Source organism: Cololabis saira, chromosome 17 (assembly GCF_033807715.1).
Source record: "Cololabis saira isolate AMF1-May2022 chromosome 17, fColSai1.1, whole genome shotgun sequence".
Lineage (NCBI taxonomy): Eukaryota > Metazoa > Chordata > Actinopteri > Beloniformes > Belonidae > Cololabis > Cololabis saira.
In genome coordinates, this window is record NC_084603.1 from 40826682 (window position 1) to 40842251 (window position 15570).

The 15570-nt window shown below is 43.9% G+C and overlaps 1 protein-coding gene across 1 annotated transcript in view; it reads right to left on the bottom strand.

Moving 5' to 3' along the window:
• The window catches only part of LOC133463416 (collagen alpha-1(XIII) chain-like), a 97351-nt gene that overhangs the window by 20281 nt on the left and 61500 nt on the right, over positions 1-15570 (bottom strand). Inside the window, exons 18-33 of the mRNA XM_061744949.1 lie at positions 14932-14967; positions 14785-14838; positions 12648-12734; positions 11867-11893; positions 11753-11788; positions 11592-11648; positions 11479-11502; positions 11344-11397; positions 8658-8702; positions 7211-7342; positions 6042-6113; positions 3911-3952; positions 3771-3821; positions 2838-2864; positions 2641-2727; positions 1092-1127 (exon numbers count right to left, since the gene is read on the bottom strand). Coding sequence (XP_061600933.1) covers positions 1092-1127; positions 2641-2727; positions 2838-2864; positions 3771-3821; positions 3911-3952; positions 6042-6113; positions 7211-7342; positions 8658-8702; positions 11344-11397; positions 11479-11502; positions 11592-11648; positions 11753-11788; positions 11867-11893; positions 12648-12734; positions 14785-14838; positions 14932-14967 — 867 coding nt within the window. The remainder of the gene's footprint in view (positions 1-1091; positions 1128-2640; positions 2728-2837; positions 2865-3770; positions 3822-3910; positions 3953-6041; positions 6114-7210; positions 7343-8657; positions 8703-11343; positions 11398-11478; positions 11503-11591; positions 11649-11752; positions 11789-11866; positions 11894-12647; positions 12735-14784; positions 14839-14931; positions 14968-15570) is intronic.

A 15570-nucleotide genomic window follows, 5' to 3' on the forward strand; every position in this document is an offset into this window, starting at 1 on the left:
GCGTCTTATATATGGATCAATATTGAGCCGCAACAGGTCTCGCAACCATAGACATACGTAGACGCCTCATGACATGCTGGAACGTAATTCAGCGTCGCCGCTATCTTGGATGGGTCTCCTCACGTCTATACTGGACTGAGAATGTCTATGAAAATGTTTATGAAAGAAAAAAAAAAAGGAAATGTTTCGTTACTGTGTAATAACGGCTTCTGGTAATTGTTGGATAATTGGTAATTGAGTATTACAATTAGGGGCCGGTATGTTGCAGCCGTTAAGTTGAAGTTATTACTTTTATATATTTGTTAACTTAGTTTTAGTTTTAGTCTTAGTTTTATAGTGTTTATTCTGCTTATGACTTTGCTAAGAATGTTTATATGATTGTTTTTAGTTTTTTTGTCTCCGGAGGGCGTGTTGTGTGCGTCAGGAGGATTTATGGGTCAGGTGATTGTGCGGCGCAGCGTGGAAAACCTAAATGTTTGGTTACGAGGGTGGTGGTTGTCTACAGGTTTTTGACCACGTTTTTTAAGGTGTTGTTTTTAACGGTGGTTGGAGTCCTTAGAGGAACCCTGCTGAACGCAGTGCGTACATGATGTGACAGGTACTACGTCTATTGCTGAGGGGAGGTTGGGGGCCCTGTGTCCTCAGATCCAGGCCCTGGACAGTCCTTTCCTCAGATCCAGGCCCTGAACAGTCCTGTCCTCAGATCCAGGTCCTGGACAGTCCTGTCCTCAGATCCAGGCCCTGGACAGTCCTGTCCTAAGATCCAGGCCCTGGACAGTCCTGTCCTCAGATCCAGGTCCTGGACAGTCCTGTCCTCAGATCCAGGCCCTGGACAGTCCTGTCCTAAGATCCAGGCCCTGGACAGTCCTGTCCTCAGATCCAGGCCCTGGACAGGCCTGTCCTCACAGAGCTGCTTCCCGAAGGAAAGGAAACCGGACAGAGATGGAAAGAGGAGCAGCAAGCCAACGGGACGGACAGACACAGTAAGGCAAGCAAGCATCCGCAGGGGGAGGACGATGGAAGGAAGAAGAGGAGCAAGAAAAGGAGGAGAGGAAGGGTTGGGGTACCGGAACCGGACTTGCGCCACTCACCACTGCACCGGGTCTGCCGTCTAACCCATGAGCCCCCTGGATAGCGTTGTACACAGTTAGAGAGCAGAGATGGAGGGAAGGATGGTGGGAGGAAGGTGGGCAGAGGGGGTGGGGTGTGGGGATGGGTGGGGGGGTGGGAAGTGAGTGAAGCAGTGACTTAAACAACACATTCAAATGATGACAAATGAAGGGTGATGGAGGTGTTGAAGGTGGAGCTAAGGTGAGTGGCATTAACTGGTCCCAGTAGACAATGACATCACAGCGATGCTTGTTCCTATGTTAAGGACGATGATATAACAACACAAATGTGAACTAGCTGAGCCCCCTCCCAGGGTGGATGTAACACCGTCCAATAAGGGACATTCACTGCTGTAGAGGGAATGAGCATGACGTCACAGATGCAACTTCACAGCGGGTTTCGCCCACTGAGTGTCAGAAAGATTGAGAGTCAGAAAGACTGAGTGGCAGAAAGACTGAGTGTCAGCGTAAACTTTCAGTTTGAGCAACTAGAAAACATCTAAAATGGGAAAGAGCTGTTGTGCGATCGACTGTACTCATAGATTTAGCAAGAAATCAGAGTTATCGTTTTACAGACTGCTGAAAAATAAGCTTAAGAGAGACAAATGGATCGCTGCAATTCGCAGAAACAACTGGATTCCAGGCACCGAAAGGTGGACTTTGTATCAGGCAATGTTGGATTTTTGGGTAGCTCACATTAAACGGTCAAATCATAAAGTTCGGTGTCCTCATCACTTTAATTTCTACAACAAATCCTGCCTTGAAGTTGGACCAAGCGTCAAGACTTTTGTATCCCTTCAAGCTTTGCTTCGTGTATTTCCCCGGCGTAGAAATTAAGTACATATAAATATCAGGAAACTGGATTCGTGGCCGAATATTAATGTCCATGGACCACTGGTTCTTGGTAACTGTACCAAATATTAATGTCCATGGACCACTGGTTCTTGGTAACTGTACCAAATATTAATGTCCATGGACCACTGGTTCTTGGTAACTGTACCAAATATTAATGTCCATGGACCACTGGTTCTTGGTAACTGTACCAAATATTAATGTCCATGGACCACTGGTTCTTGGTAACTGTACCAAATATTAATGTCCATGGACCACTGGTTCTTGGTAACTGTACCAAATATTAATGTCCATGGACCACTGGTTCTTGGGGTAACTGTACGGGTCACTGTCAAGTCCAACTGCCTTTAATTTAAGCCGATAATTGGCTGTTATTCCGTCTTCTCCACTAGTTGCAGCCATTTTTGCCACTCAGTGTGAGTAAGGGAGCTGGTCCGGTGGGAAAGTGACGTCAATGCATTCCCTCTATTATTACACTACAACCCCACATCAGAAACACTTTAAAGCAGGAACAAGGACTAAAAGCTGGCCGACACCATCCTGAACAGAACAAAAGTATCTTAATATAAACCATCCAGGGCGTAATCTTAGTGACATTTTCAATAAGCGTGGCGCTAAATAACGTTGCCAGTCAGCTGTGGAGTGTGAGTGGGAGTGAAGAGGCAGGTGGGAAACTCACTGGGAGTCCAAGATGCCCTCTGTCCCCCTTGTCCCCCTTCTGGCCCGTGGCTCCCTTCTCTCCTTTGATACCTATGCCCGGCTCTCCCTGAGGGGGAGACACAACACCATCCATTACACCTTCACACGTACACCGCACGTTCCTAGAAGCATAAGGGACAAACATCAGAAAGTGGATTTCATGGGAACCTGTCTCACCTTGGGCCCTGAAGATCCTTGAGATCCCTATGTGGACAAAAACAGAGGGGATGATTACGAGCATTCACTCCTGTCCTGGACTTGCAACAAGTTTTAAACGATGAAGCAGTTTTTCACTCAACTCGGGTCCGACTGAGGTCATTGTATTTGGACCTGAACACATCAGAACTGAACCGTCTAGCCATTTAGTAAGTCTGGATGGCCTACTACTGGGACAAACCTACTGCTGATCCTATTTGTCAGGGTTTGACATTTCCTCCAGTTTGAGTTTCAGTTCTGTCCCTCCTGTTTCCATCTGCCCTGATTGTCTGCACCTGTGGCTCGTTATCCCCTGTGTATATCTAGTCTTGTCTTTCCCCTTCTCCCTGCTGGTCCGTACTGTTTGCTCCCTCCATGTTCCGCTCGCCTAGTTTGGATTCCTGTTTTTTGTTCAGACTTTTTGATCCTGCACAGCAGCGCTTTTGGTTTTGGTTCAATAAATCCTGTTTTTGCGAACTCCTGCCTGCTGCTCTCCTGCGTTTGGGTCCTCAACAAACACCAACTGTGACACTATTTGTCCTAGCTCAACTTCTCTTCATGGGCTTCCTGTTAAATCTTTCGTTCTTGTAGTTTCTTGTGCTGGCCCCCTTTTTTCTCTTTTGTGTATGTTTGCAGGCCGGAGCTTCGGGAGATGCATGCTGGCCTGAACTGGCATTATATGAACTTTGAATTTGGACTATTAGAATGATTTGGATTATAAATTGATTTCAATGTTGACTAGAACTGGACTGAATTAGATCCACTGAGTTTAGCTTCCCTGACCTTTTTTATTATAAACAACAGAGTGGTGAGTGGTGTCCAAGGAGGAGGACGCATGGAGTAATGACGCCTCCACTGAGGACGATCTTCCTGCTGAAAACTTTACATGCACGTTAATCTTAAAAGCAAACTTACTGCAGGGCCGACTGGTCCGGGAGGTCCTGGGAGCCCCGGGGGACCATAGATCTACAAACATAAGAACGAAGGCTCTTCATCAGTGATGGGGTTTCATTCAAAGGGCTAACCGGTACTGTGGCTGCATGAATGATGCTCACCAGCTCGGACCTCCCTCCGTCTCCAGCTTCACCTTTGGGACCCTGAAACAGACGGATGCAGAGACGTTTGTTAATCATTCAGCTGCAACACAAACTACTGGATAAAAAACCTTCTCACTCAGCACTTTGGACGAACACAAAATAAATGACAAACCCCATTTTCAAAAAAACTGACATTGTCTAAAATGCAACAAAAACTTAAATCTGTAATTTATTAATTTTGAACTTTTTTCAACAGACATGGTACAGATGATATTATTTCAAGTGTCTTTACTGCCCAACTGTAATGCATATACCACATATAAATGTTTATGTTTACCAGTGGGGTACATCACTTTTACTTTGTTGGGGAACTGATTTTAGAGTCCTTAGATCAAAAGAGCCATTTTGCCCCCACTACTACAGAAAGAAAATTGTCGGGAGCTGCAAGAAATAACAGAGATTTTAAAAGTTTTCATCTTTTATTTATTTTAGCGGTTACAACCCCTAAATATAACAACAGAAGTGCAGTGTGCATTTGTAGGCGTACTTTGAAATAAATTAAACTGTGAACTGTAGGCCTATTTCAGTCTATATTTGTGTAAAAGTAAAATAAAAACTACCCCACTTTAATATAAATAAAAAAAATTAGCTGCAGCTTAGCAACTTTAAAAATAAATATAGAAATATAGAAATGAAGTCTGAAGTATCGTATAACTGAGTTATCAGTTATACTGTATAGGCCTACCTGTATAGGTATTGTGCTTATATGGTTTTGTGAATTATAGTTTTTAATTTTTTTTTGTTTTTATGAGGGGGGGGAGTCGTTTATAAGCCTTTCCGGTTTTTTATGACCTCTCCTGCACATCTTTCCTTAACTTTTTTCCTCTGTGTAATGTTCCTTTTTACGAGTGCAAACAATAAAATAAAAATAAAATAAAATAGATGGGAACCATCACCACCCTGGAGCATTGATGGTGTCACTACAGAATGACACAAGCAGTAATAACTATAGTAACTATAATATAGGTCCTGCACACAGGCATATTCAAGTAGTTAACACTGAGCGTAATATTTGGCGTGTTGTTCCTCTAGTACAGGGGTCGACAACCCGCGGCTCTAGAGCCGCATGCTGCTCTTTAGCGCCGCCCTGGTGGCTCCCTGGACCATTTTCAAAAATGTTTGACCTTTTTTTTCCTTTTTTTCTTATTTTTTTTCTTTTTTCTTCTCTTTTTCCTTTTTTTCTCTTTTTATCTTCCTTTTTCCTTTCCTTTTTAATCTCGACATTTCAACTTTTTTCTCGAAATTTTAACTTTTTTTCTCGACATTTCAACTTTTTTCTCAACATTTCAACTTTTTTTTTTCGACATTTCGACTTTTTTTCTCAAGATTGTACTTCAACATTAATCTTGACATTTCAACTTTTTTCTCGAAATATCAACTTTTTGCTCGACATTTTGACTTTTTTCTCGACAATCCGACTTTTTTCTCAACATTTCAACTTTTTTCTCGAGATTGTACTTCAACATTCATTTCGACTTTTTTCTCGCCATTTCGACTTTTTTCATGAAATCTTGACTATTTCCTCGACATTTAGACTTTTTTCTCAACATTTTGACGTTTTTCTCGATGTGCATTATGAAAAAAAAATCTTCCCCCAGTTATAGCTAATATAGAAACATGCAGCATGTGTTGCCTTCATTCTAAGGCTTAGACAAGACTTAATATTTTGCGGCTCCAGACATATTTGTTTTTTGTGTTTTTGGTCCAATATGGCTCTTTAACATTTTAGGTTGCCGACCCCTGATCTAGTAGCTGGTCCTGGAAGTCCCCTGTCACTAGTGGATCTGCGTACTCTGGAGTCTCGTCCTAACTGCTCTTTTATCTTCTTCTTTGACTGTCAATATTCTTTTAAGTTGTCTAAGCATCCAGTTAAACGCAGTATTTGTTTCAACTATCTAAATGCGATAACGTGGGTCAGTAGACGCTGAATGTTCTCTCTGTGTTCTGTCATCAGCTGAATGAGCAATCAAAGCCATTGAAGAGATAAAAGCTTTTGTTCATTTTTGACAAATTTTCATGAAATGAAGTTTGTCCAGCGATACCCCCGTGCAGGCCAAAGTAGTGCAGCCTGAGGGGCATCATTGCGTACCATGATGCCAGGTAATCCAATAGGGCCCGGGGACCCCGTAGTCCCCTTTTCACCCGTAGGCCCATCTAAACCCTACAGGACAGGGAAGCAAGAAATAGACATCACAATAATTGCAGAGCGTTTCAGTTCAGAGATCGAAGAGAGTTGATTAATGAAAACATGGTTAAAAAAATAATGTGTTTTTATCCAATGTTAGCATTGCATGCTCAATCTGTAATCAAGGAGCAGACCAGAGGGTAAAGCTCTGCGTTTAGGTTTCTTCTTTCAAGTTTCGCTTGAGCTGTACGTACAACTCCGAACCAGAAACGGTGGAGAAGAGACGAATGAAGGCAAAGACCTGCAGCGCATTCCAGAAAAGGTTTCTATGGTGCAGTTCAGCCCCAGTACGAGGTGGTAGAGAAACACAACTGCTGTTTCAATGAGCTGGTGTTAACAGATGAGGATTTGTTACAAAAGCAGTTTCCATGAAAGGAGGAGCGAAGATGGACAGATGATCTGAGTGAAATCTTTCATACACTTTCTGTGTATATGTGCATATATATATATATATATATATATATATATATATATATATATATATATATATATATATATATATATATATATATGTATATATATGTATATATATATATATATATATATATATAAAGTCACTAAATATAAGGTTCTTTTATCATCACACAGACGCTCTTGCACATCAACATAAAAAAGGCGATAAAATGTTTATGCACATGATGGGAGAGAGGCTTTAAAAGACTGAAACCATTTCAAATACATGATTAATGTCCAAATCAACTATCTAACATTTAACATGTCAAAAATAAGAAATAGAGTTTTGCATTTTTTGGGTTGTACCCACGTGATGCAGCCGATTCTGACACATTTATTTCCAAAACAAACTTTTATCCTCAAAGCAGCACACAGTCACTAATAGCAGAGTGGCATATAGCATAGTGGACCCTTTTGAGATCTCTGCCAAAATGAATAAAACACTTGAGTCCAGTGTCTTTTTTGGGGTCTCCTGGACTAAGTGAGTCTCTAATTAGATACCATGAAGGCATCTGGAAAAGTAGATCCTTCCCTCTGAATAATTACAGACGTGGGGCATGATTTTGGTCAGGCCAACCCGGGTGGGTGAAGTGTGCTGTGTGGTTCAGCCAGTCACTCACAGATGATCCAGATGGACCCATGTCTCCCTTGTCCCCCTTGGGTCCTGGTGAGCCCATGACACCCTCTCCTCTGGGACCTTCGGGACCAGCTGGGCCTCCAGGACCAGGCTCTCCGGGCTTTCCTCTGGGTCCCTGATAACATGGGAGATCGATGTTGCACCATCACCACCAGTGTGTTTCAAAATGTAACTTTTACATAATGATGCAGTTTATAAAATGGTAAACTTTCATCACAGGCATCATGTTCAATTCAATTCAACTTTTTTATATAGCGTCTATTACAACAGAAGTTGTCGCTAGAATCTTTCCAGAGACCCAGAACATGACCGCCGAGCAATTATTACATAAACAATGGCAGGTAAAAACTCCCATAGTGGGAGAAAAACCTTAAGCCAAACAGTGGCAAGAAAAACTCCTGTTTAGGAGGGAAGAAACCTGGACCAGGACCTGGATCGTAAGGGGGGTAGAAACCTGGAGCATGACCTGGGTCATAAGGGGGGTAGAAACCTGGACCATGACCTGGATCATAAGGGGGGACCCTCCTGCCGGAGGGAACAGACAGAGAGAAGGAAGAAAAGAGATTCCTGTAGTCTCTTGTGCTGGCCCCCCTTTTTTCTCTTTTGTGTATGTTTGCAGGCCGGAGCTTCGGGAGCTGCGTGCTGGCCTGCAGTCCCCCCCTCTGGTCATCCCGTTGCTGCTTCCACCTGCCTGCGGTCCCCACTCCCCGGTCATCCCGTTGCTGCTTCCACCTGCCTGCTGTGCTCCTGACGTCCCTGACCCCCAGTCTGGCGGCAGGAGGATCCCCCCTTATGAGCCTGTTTATGTAATAATTGCTCAGAGGTTTATGTTCTGGGTCTCTGGAAAGCATCTAGAGACAACTTTTGTTGTATTAGATGCTATACAACTAAAATTGAATTGAATTGAATTGAAAGGAGAGACACAGACACAATGGCTAACTGGTGCAATACAGGGATGACTATACAAGCAGAAGTATACAGTAGACACGGAGGGGGGGGGACTGCAGGCCAGGATGTCAGCAAGCATATAGCAGACATCTACACAGGCAGGTGGAAGCAGCAGTGGGATGATCAGAGGGGGGGACTGCAGGTCAGCATGCAGCTCCTGAAGCTCTGGCCTGCAAACATGCTGACATCCTGGATTGCCCCCCCCGACCACCCCAGTCTGGCCTCCCCTTATGATCCTGGTCCTGCTCAAGGTTTCTTCCCTCCTAAAGGAGAATTTTTTTTTGGAGAACAATGACGGTGATGAGATACTTGTAATTAATAACTGAGAAAGGAAAGAGAAGGAGGGGTGATGGACACCGCCTAGTGGATCATGTCGGTACCCCCTGCAGCATAGGCCTATAGCAGCATATCTACCACCCTGTTCTATAGCTGCAGCTATGATGCAGCTATAGAACTATCATGTGTCACTGATCAAGTCTTACCTTTTCTCCATCCAGTCCAGGAGCACCAGGTAGACCGACTTCACCCTGAGGATGTATCAAGTTTGAATTACCAAAAAAGTAATAGACAGAAGCTGTACACAAGACTGACCATGGAAATTATAGGTAACAGCTTAATTCAATGAACAAACTGGAATTCAAAGAAGACAAGGAAGAGAAGGCAAAAGAAAGTATGTAAACCCATTGGAATATGTGTGATTTGATCACCGTCTAAGTTGCGAGAATTTACAAACACAATGTCTTGAATCTGAAACCACACAAACATATGTTCTTGTGCTTTCAAACATTCACTTAACTTGGGGAATACGTGAGTGAACCCTTGTTAACAGCTTAGACTTCAACAAGCTCTTCCAGTATCTCTGGGTCAGAGCTGAACAGCATTCTGGAGGAACTCTGGATCATTCCTCGTTCCAGAACCGCTTCAGCTCAAACACATCTGTAGGATCTCTGGTGTGAACAGCTCTTTTGAGATCACAGCACCTAGTTAAAGTCTAGACTCTGATGGGAAAACTCCAGAAGGTGCATCTGGTTTTTCTGAACTCACTTTTGGTTATTTTGTGGTTGATTTTCTTTCCCGCTTAGGATCACTGTTCTACCAAGCTTCAGCTTCACCAGTCATGAGCTTAGATTGTCCTTTAATCCTCCCTCAGTGGGGAAATTCGGGAAAATATCAAAAAGGTAGGATGTTTATGAAGTAGACAAATATTGCACATGTTGTTACTGTTGCTACGGTGATCAGCCTGGTTGTGGAGTCTGAGGCAGCGGGGCGGAAGGACCTGCGATGCCTCTCAGTGACGCATCGCGGGTGACGAAGCCGGTCTCTGATGGAGCTCTCCAGGACTCTGATGGAGCTCTCCAGGGCTCTGATGGAGCTCTCCAGGGCTCTGATGGAGATCTCCAGGGCTCTGACAGTCTCATGAAGGGGGGGGGGGGGGACATTGTCCATGATGGAGGACAGCTTAGCCACCATCCTCCTCTCCCCCACCACCTCCACTGGATGGAGACTGCAGCCCAGGACAGAGCCGGCTTTCCTCACCACCTTGTCCAGTCTCTTCTCTCTGCTGCTGTGATGTTGCTGCTCCAGCAGACCACACCATCAAAGACGGCCGACGCCACCACAGAGTCATAGAAGGTCCTCAGGAGGCCGTCCCTCACTCCAAAGGTCCTCAGGAGGCCGTCCCTCACTCCAAAGGTCATCAGGAGGCCGTTCCTCACTCCAACGGTCCTCAGGAGTCCGTCTCTCACTCCAAAGGTCCTCAGGAGGCCGTCCCTCACTCCGTAGGTCCTCAGGAGGCCGTCCCTCACTCCAAAGGTCCTCAGGAGGCCGTCCCTCACTCCAAAGGTCCTCAGGAGGCCGTCCCTCACTCTGTAGGTCCTCAGGAGGCCGTCCCTCACTCCAAAGGACCTCAGGAGGCCGTCCCTCACTCCAAAGGTCCTCAGTCTGCACAGCAGGTGGATCTGCTTTGGCCTTTCTTGTATAGAGCCTGGGTGTTTACAGTCCAGTCCAGTTTATTGTTCAGGTGAACACCCAGGTCCTTATAAGAGTCCACAATCTCTATGTCCATTCCTTGGATGTTCACCAGAGAAGGGGGGGCTTTGGGCCGACGAAAGTCGGCTACCAGCTCCTTCGTTTTCCCAGCATTAATCTGGAGGCGGTTCCGCTGGCACCAGTCCACAAATCTGTGGTTCAGTTCTCGGTTCTCCGTCTCGTCTCCATTGTTGATGAGACCGATGATGGCGGAGTTGTCCGAGAACTTCTGGAGGTGGCAGTTTGTTGTTTGGTGGGTGAAGTCGGCCGTGTACACGGTGAAGAGGAGGGGGGCCAGGACGGCCCCGTGTGGCGCTCCTGCTGAAGAGGAGGGGGGCCAGGACGGCCCCGTGTGGCGCTCCTGCTGAAGAGGAGGGGGGCCAGGACGGCCCCCTGTGGCGCTCCTGCTGAAGAGGAGGGGGGCCAGGACGGTCCCCTGTGGAGCTCCTGCTGAAGAGGAGGGGGGCCAGGACGGTCCCCTGTGGAGCTCCTGTGCTGCAGACCACTGTGTCAGACACACAGCCTCTTGTCCTCTGTGGTCTCTTATTTAGGAAGTCCAGGACCCATGATGTCATGGTAGCAAATGGTCCTGACCCACAGAGCAAACCCAAATCAAGATTCTCCCTCCACCATACTTTGCTCTTGGGATGATGTATTGATGTTTGTAAGCGAAAGCTTTTTGGTTGGACATCCATTTCAAGGAAGAGTGCTGAACTCTTTCCAGTGTTATCCGGGTCAACTACTGCATCTTCAGAGAGCTCAATTTTTAGTACGGCATGGTTCACATCAGCAGATGGTGTTTATGAAAAGCAAGTGTCTTACCAGTCAAAGCAGCTCCAGACTTAACCGCCAAACTCATTTCACGAGTTGGACTTAGCTGTTGTTGTAGTACTGAGTCGGTGGGTTCACATACCTTTTCCTTGCCACTCTGTATGTTTTAACGCGTGTGTTCAATAAAGCACCAGAAATGATAATTGTTTGAGGTTAATTCTGTTATTGTGACCTAGATGAAGATCAGGTCTCATTTTATGGCAAATCAATACAGAAAACAAGTTTCTTTACGGGGGTTTTAATACGTTCTACTGCCATTGTAATGTAGTGAGCACATTATATCAACTGTAAGTCTCAAATTCATCTCACCTTGGAACCAGGGCCTCCAGGCGAGCCGGGAGGTCCAGGTAATCCAGGGGGACCCTAGGATGACACAAGATCATGTCATTAAATAGAGTAAGTGTAAGAACTGTGTCTACATGAAGCTACATTAAAACTACTCACCATCAGGGGTATGTTGCGGATATACTGTGATGGAAAGTTTAACATTAATAACATGTTATTTTATTGATTTTAATTTAATTTTCCAGCAAGTACAACTTTTAAGAGTGACATACATTTTCATTGCTCTGGATTTCAGCCCTTCCTGGCTCCCCAGTTGGGCCTGGAGGACCCTGTGAGGAGAGAAGGATCACTTGTAAACTGAAATCAATACTCATTTATACTCATTTATACATCTCACTGATGAAATTATGTCAATCTGTCAGTGAAGACTTACTCTTGATCCGACTGGGCCTTCAGGACCGTCCTCTCCCTAGAGTTTAAATGAAAATGGATCAGATGTCCCTGTCACATTCTTAGTCTGTTTGTTTTTCAAGTCTTTCTTTCTTACCTTATCTCCCCGGTCACCTTTGTCGCCCTGAAAGAAGAAACACATTCTTAAAACAATTTAGGTGATTGACACCACTGCCAACTCAGAAAAACACATCCCTGTCACTCGGTTTGGGGAAACCTCGGCCTAAAAATTCTGAACAGCTCATTTGCTGAGCTACTCAGATTTGCAGGGTTATACTCAGATCAGAGTACATATTTATCTTTACCTGACTTCCTGCTGCACTTACATCTGGGAGCTTGGTAGCACGGCTTTAAAATCAGTTTCAGAGGAGGCACACCCCTTTAAATAGCTGAATGGAGTAGGGTGTCAGACTCTACCCACTTATCCATCATTACATTTTACTCCTGAGCACTCAAATAATACATCTATTGATCAAAGTATTCCTTTGGAGACCTCAGTAACTTCTCCTGTAGTCGTTAAACCCCTTTTTCTGGTGTTTTCTTTTCCTTCTTTAATTTTTTTGGAAAGTGATTTACTTCAAATAAAAAAATGTCAATTTGCGTAGTGAATTTTGTAGGGATCGTTCATGCTGTGCTAGTATCTGTTGATGGCTGGTGCAGTGTAGATGACAAGCAGGCTTTTGAAAAGTGAGATGCTCTCAGTTGTTTCAGTACTGAAACTGTATAACCTACAAGTTACACTGGCAGATACTAAAGAAAACTACATTTCTGTCCAATGAGTTGGCATAAGCCACGTTAGCATTATAAGCATTATTAGCATTATTAGCATCAATAAATGTACTTCCTCACATTGATTACCAGCAGACACTCCCATTTACCTTGGATCCCATTAAGCCTGGCTGTCCCGGTGAACCTGGCTCTCCTTTGATTCCTGGAGCCGGAAGGCTCGGCTCTCCTCTCTCCCCCTGACAGACAAACATTTATATTTACTTAACATATATTTACTTAACAGCCCAATAAATGGATTATCATCTATGAAAGTACAGGTGTGCACAAACACAAGCTTATGTTTTTATACACAGCTGTACTTAGACACATTTATCTGTGGGATAAAATGAAGAATGTAGCTAGATGTAATATGATTTGTACAGTTAAGTTAGTACCACTCATCAAAGCTAATTATCACTTCTAAAAAAGCACTCCAACCAACAAGAAGAGACAAAGAACAATGCAGAATACATACACAACAGTTCAACCATTGAGAGCTGATGCTCCTGCTGTGCATGGGTACATAAGTATTCATATGTTGCAGCATCTCTTAATGGTTAACTTTTGACAGTTACAAACAAAATCACAAATCTAATATATAATGCGAAATCCAAAAAAGATGGGGCAGTTCCTTTCTGGCATTTTATAATTTTTTTTTTGCGTTCCGTCTGTTCACTTGGTGCTACTACACTGCTGTTTGTTTACACTCACGAGGCTGCCAACATGGCCGCCGCGTCGCAGAATGCAACTTGGCGACCAAGCCCTATTCTCCAATCAAGAGAGCTTTCTTTGTCAGGGAAGACCTGAGATCTTTCAGCAAGACAGTGCTAGCCCACATATTTCATCCATTACAACAACATGGATTTGTAGAAGAGTTCAGGTGCTGAACTGAGATGCCTGGAGTCCAGACCTCTCACCACTAGAAAACATTTGGAGCAACAAAATAAAATACCTTAACTTCCCAGTTTAAACATTTAGTGCGTCTACTTTGCTCTATTGTTAATTAAATATCTGTTTATGAGATTTGTAGATCTTTTTTCAATTACATTTTGCACAGTATCCATGCTGTCTATCTAGCTTAGTCACTGGTCATCCATCCGGTTTCATACTGCTCCATGCAGCTTTGATTTCTGGCAGGAATAGGGAACCTATCCCAGGATAGTGAGGCAGCGCTTGGATCCTGGACATGTTGCCAGCCCATCCCAGGGTTCACACAGACACAAATGACCCTTCACGCTCCCACTAGCTATCAACAGTCAACATGCGTCACACACGTTTCTGGATGGTGGGATGTAGCCGACGAATACCAACAGACACAGAGAGCAAATGCAAACTATAGAGGGTTTGCATTGACGTCACCTTCCCACTGGACCAGCCCCCTTACTAGCACTGAGTGGCAAAAACAGCTGCAACTAGTGGAAGAGACGGGATAGCAGCCGATTATCAGCTTAAATCAAAGGCAGTTGGACTTGACAGTGACCCGTACAGTTTCCCCAAGAACCAGTGGTCCATGGACATTAATATTTGGTACAGTTACCAAGAACCAGTGGTCCATGGACATTAATATTTGGCCACGAATCCAGTTTCCTGATATTTATTTGTACTTAATTTCTACGCCGGGGAAATACACGAAGCAAAGCTTGAAGGCTTACAAAAGTCTTGACGCTTGGTCCGACTTCAAGGCAGGATTTGTTGTAGAAATTAAAGTGATGAGGACACTGAACTTTATGATTTGACCGTTTAACGTTAGCTACCCAAAAATCCAACATTACCTGATACAAAATGGGAACCACAAATCCACGTTTCAGTGTCTGGAATCCAGTTGTTTCTGTGAATTGCAGAGATCCATTTGTCTCTGTTAAGCTTATTTTTCGTCAGTCTGCAAAACGATAACTCCAATTTCTTGCTAAATCTATGAGTACAGTCGATCGCACAACAGCTCTTTCCCATTTTAGATGTTTTCTAGTTGCTCAAACTGAAAGTTTACGCTGACACTCAGTCTTTCTGACACTCAGTCTTTCTGACACTCAGTCTTTCTGACACTCAGTCTTTCTGACACTCAGTGGGCGTAACCCGTTGTGAAGTTGCATCTGTGACGTCATGCACATTCCCTCTATACACAGACAGAATCAAGCCCCGATCCAAACCGGCAACCTCCTTGCTGACAGTGCTGCCCATTCAGTTACAAGATACATGAAATGACACGGGGACAAGCAGACAGCGGGGGTGCATGCTCCTCCATCCTACCCTGTAGCCCCTCTTGCCAGGGATGCCAGGTATACCAGGGATTCCAGCCTGGCCCTTTGCAGTTGAAGAAAGACGGTTATTGACCACTAACTCTTCAGACCTACAGTATGCAAGAACTTCCTAATGAGCACTCAAAAATCATTTTACCTTCAACCCAGGAGCACCTGGGAAACCTGTTTCTCCCTGCAACAGCCAATGTGGCATAAAGGTAAGAGATAAGTCAGAAGAAAAGAAGCACAAATGATAAACATTTTTTTCATCATAACGTTCGAAGATACAATCAGATACATGCAGATAACACATGCACCGATTATGCATATGCCACATCCAAGGGGCAGCCAAAACATGCAGTTCCCTGAACAACCACTAGGGGCTAGTTAGTTAAAACTTGCATTAAGGAACAAGATAAAGAAGCTATGGAAGAGTATTAGGGCCAATAAGGAGAAAAAATATTTGCGCGGGGGAGATTTTTTTTTATTGTGAACTTTGAGAAAAAAGTTGAAATGTCGAGAAAAAAGTTGAAATGTCGAGATTAATGTTGAAATACGATTTCAAGAAGAATGTCGAAATTTCATGTATAGTGTCGAAATTTCGTGAATAAAGTCGGAATTTCGAAAACAAAGTTGAAATACATTTCAACATTATTCTCGATATTTCAACTTTTTTCACGACATTTCGAATTTTTTCTCAAAGTGCATAATGAAAAAAAATCTTCCTCCTCTAAAATATTATTTTTATTTTTCTCCTGCCCGTCCCTAATACTCTTCCATAAGAAGCACTTTTGAT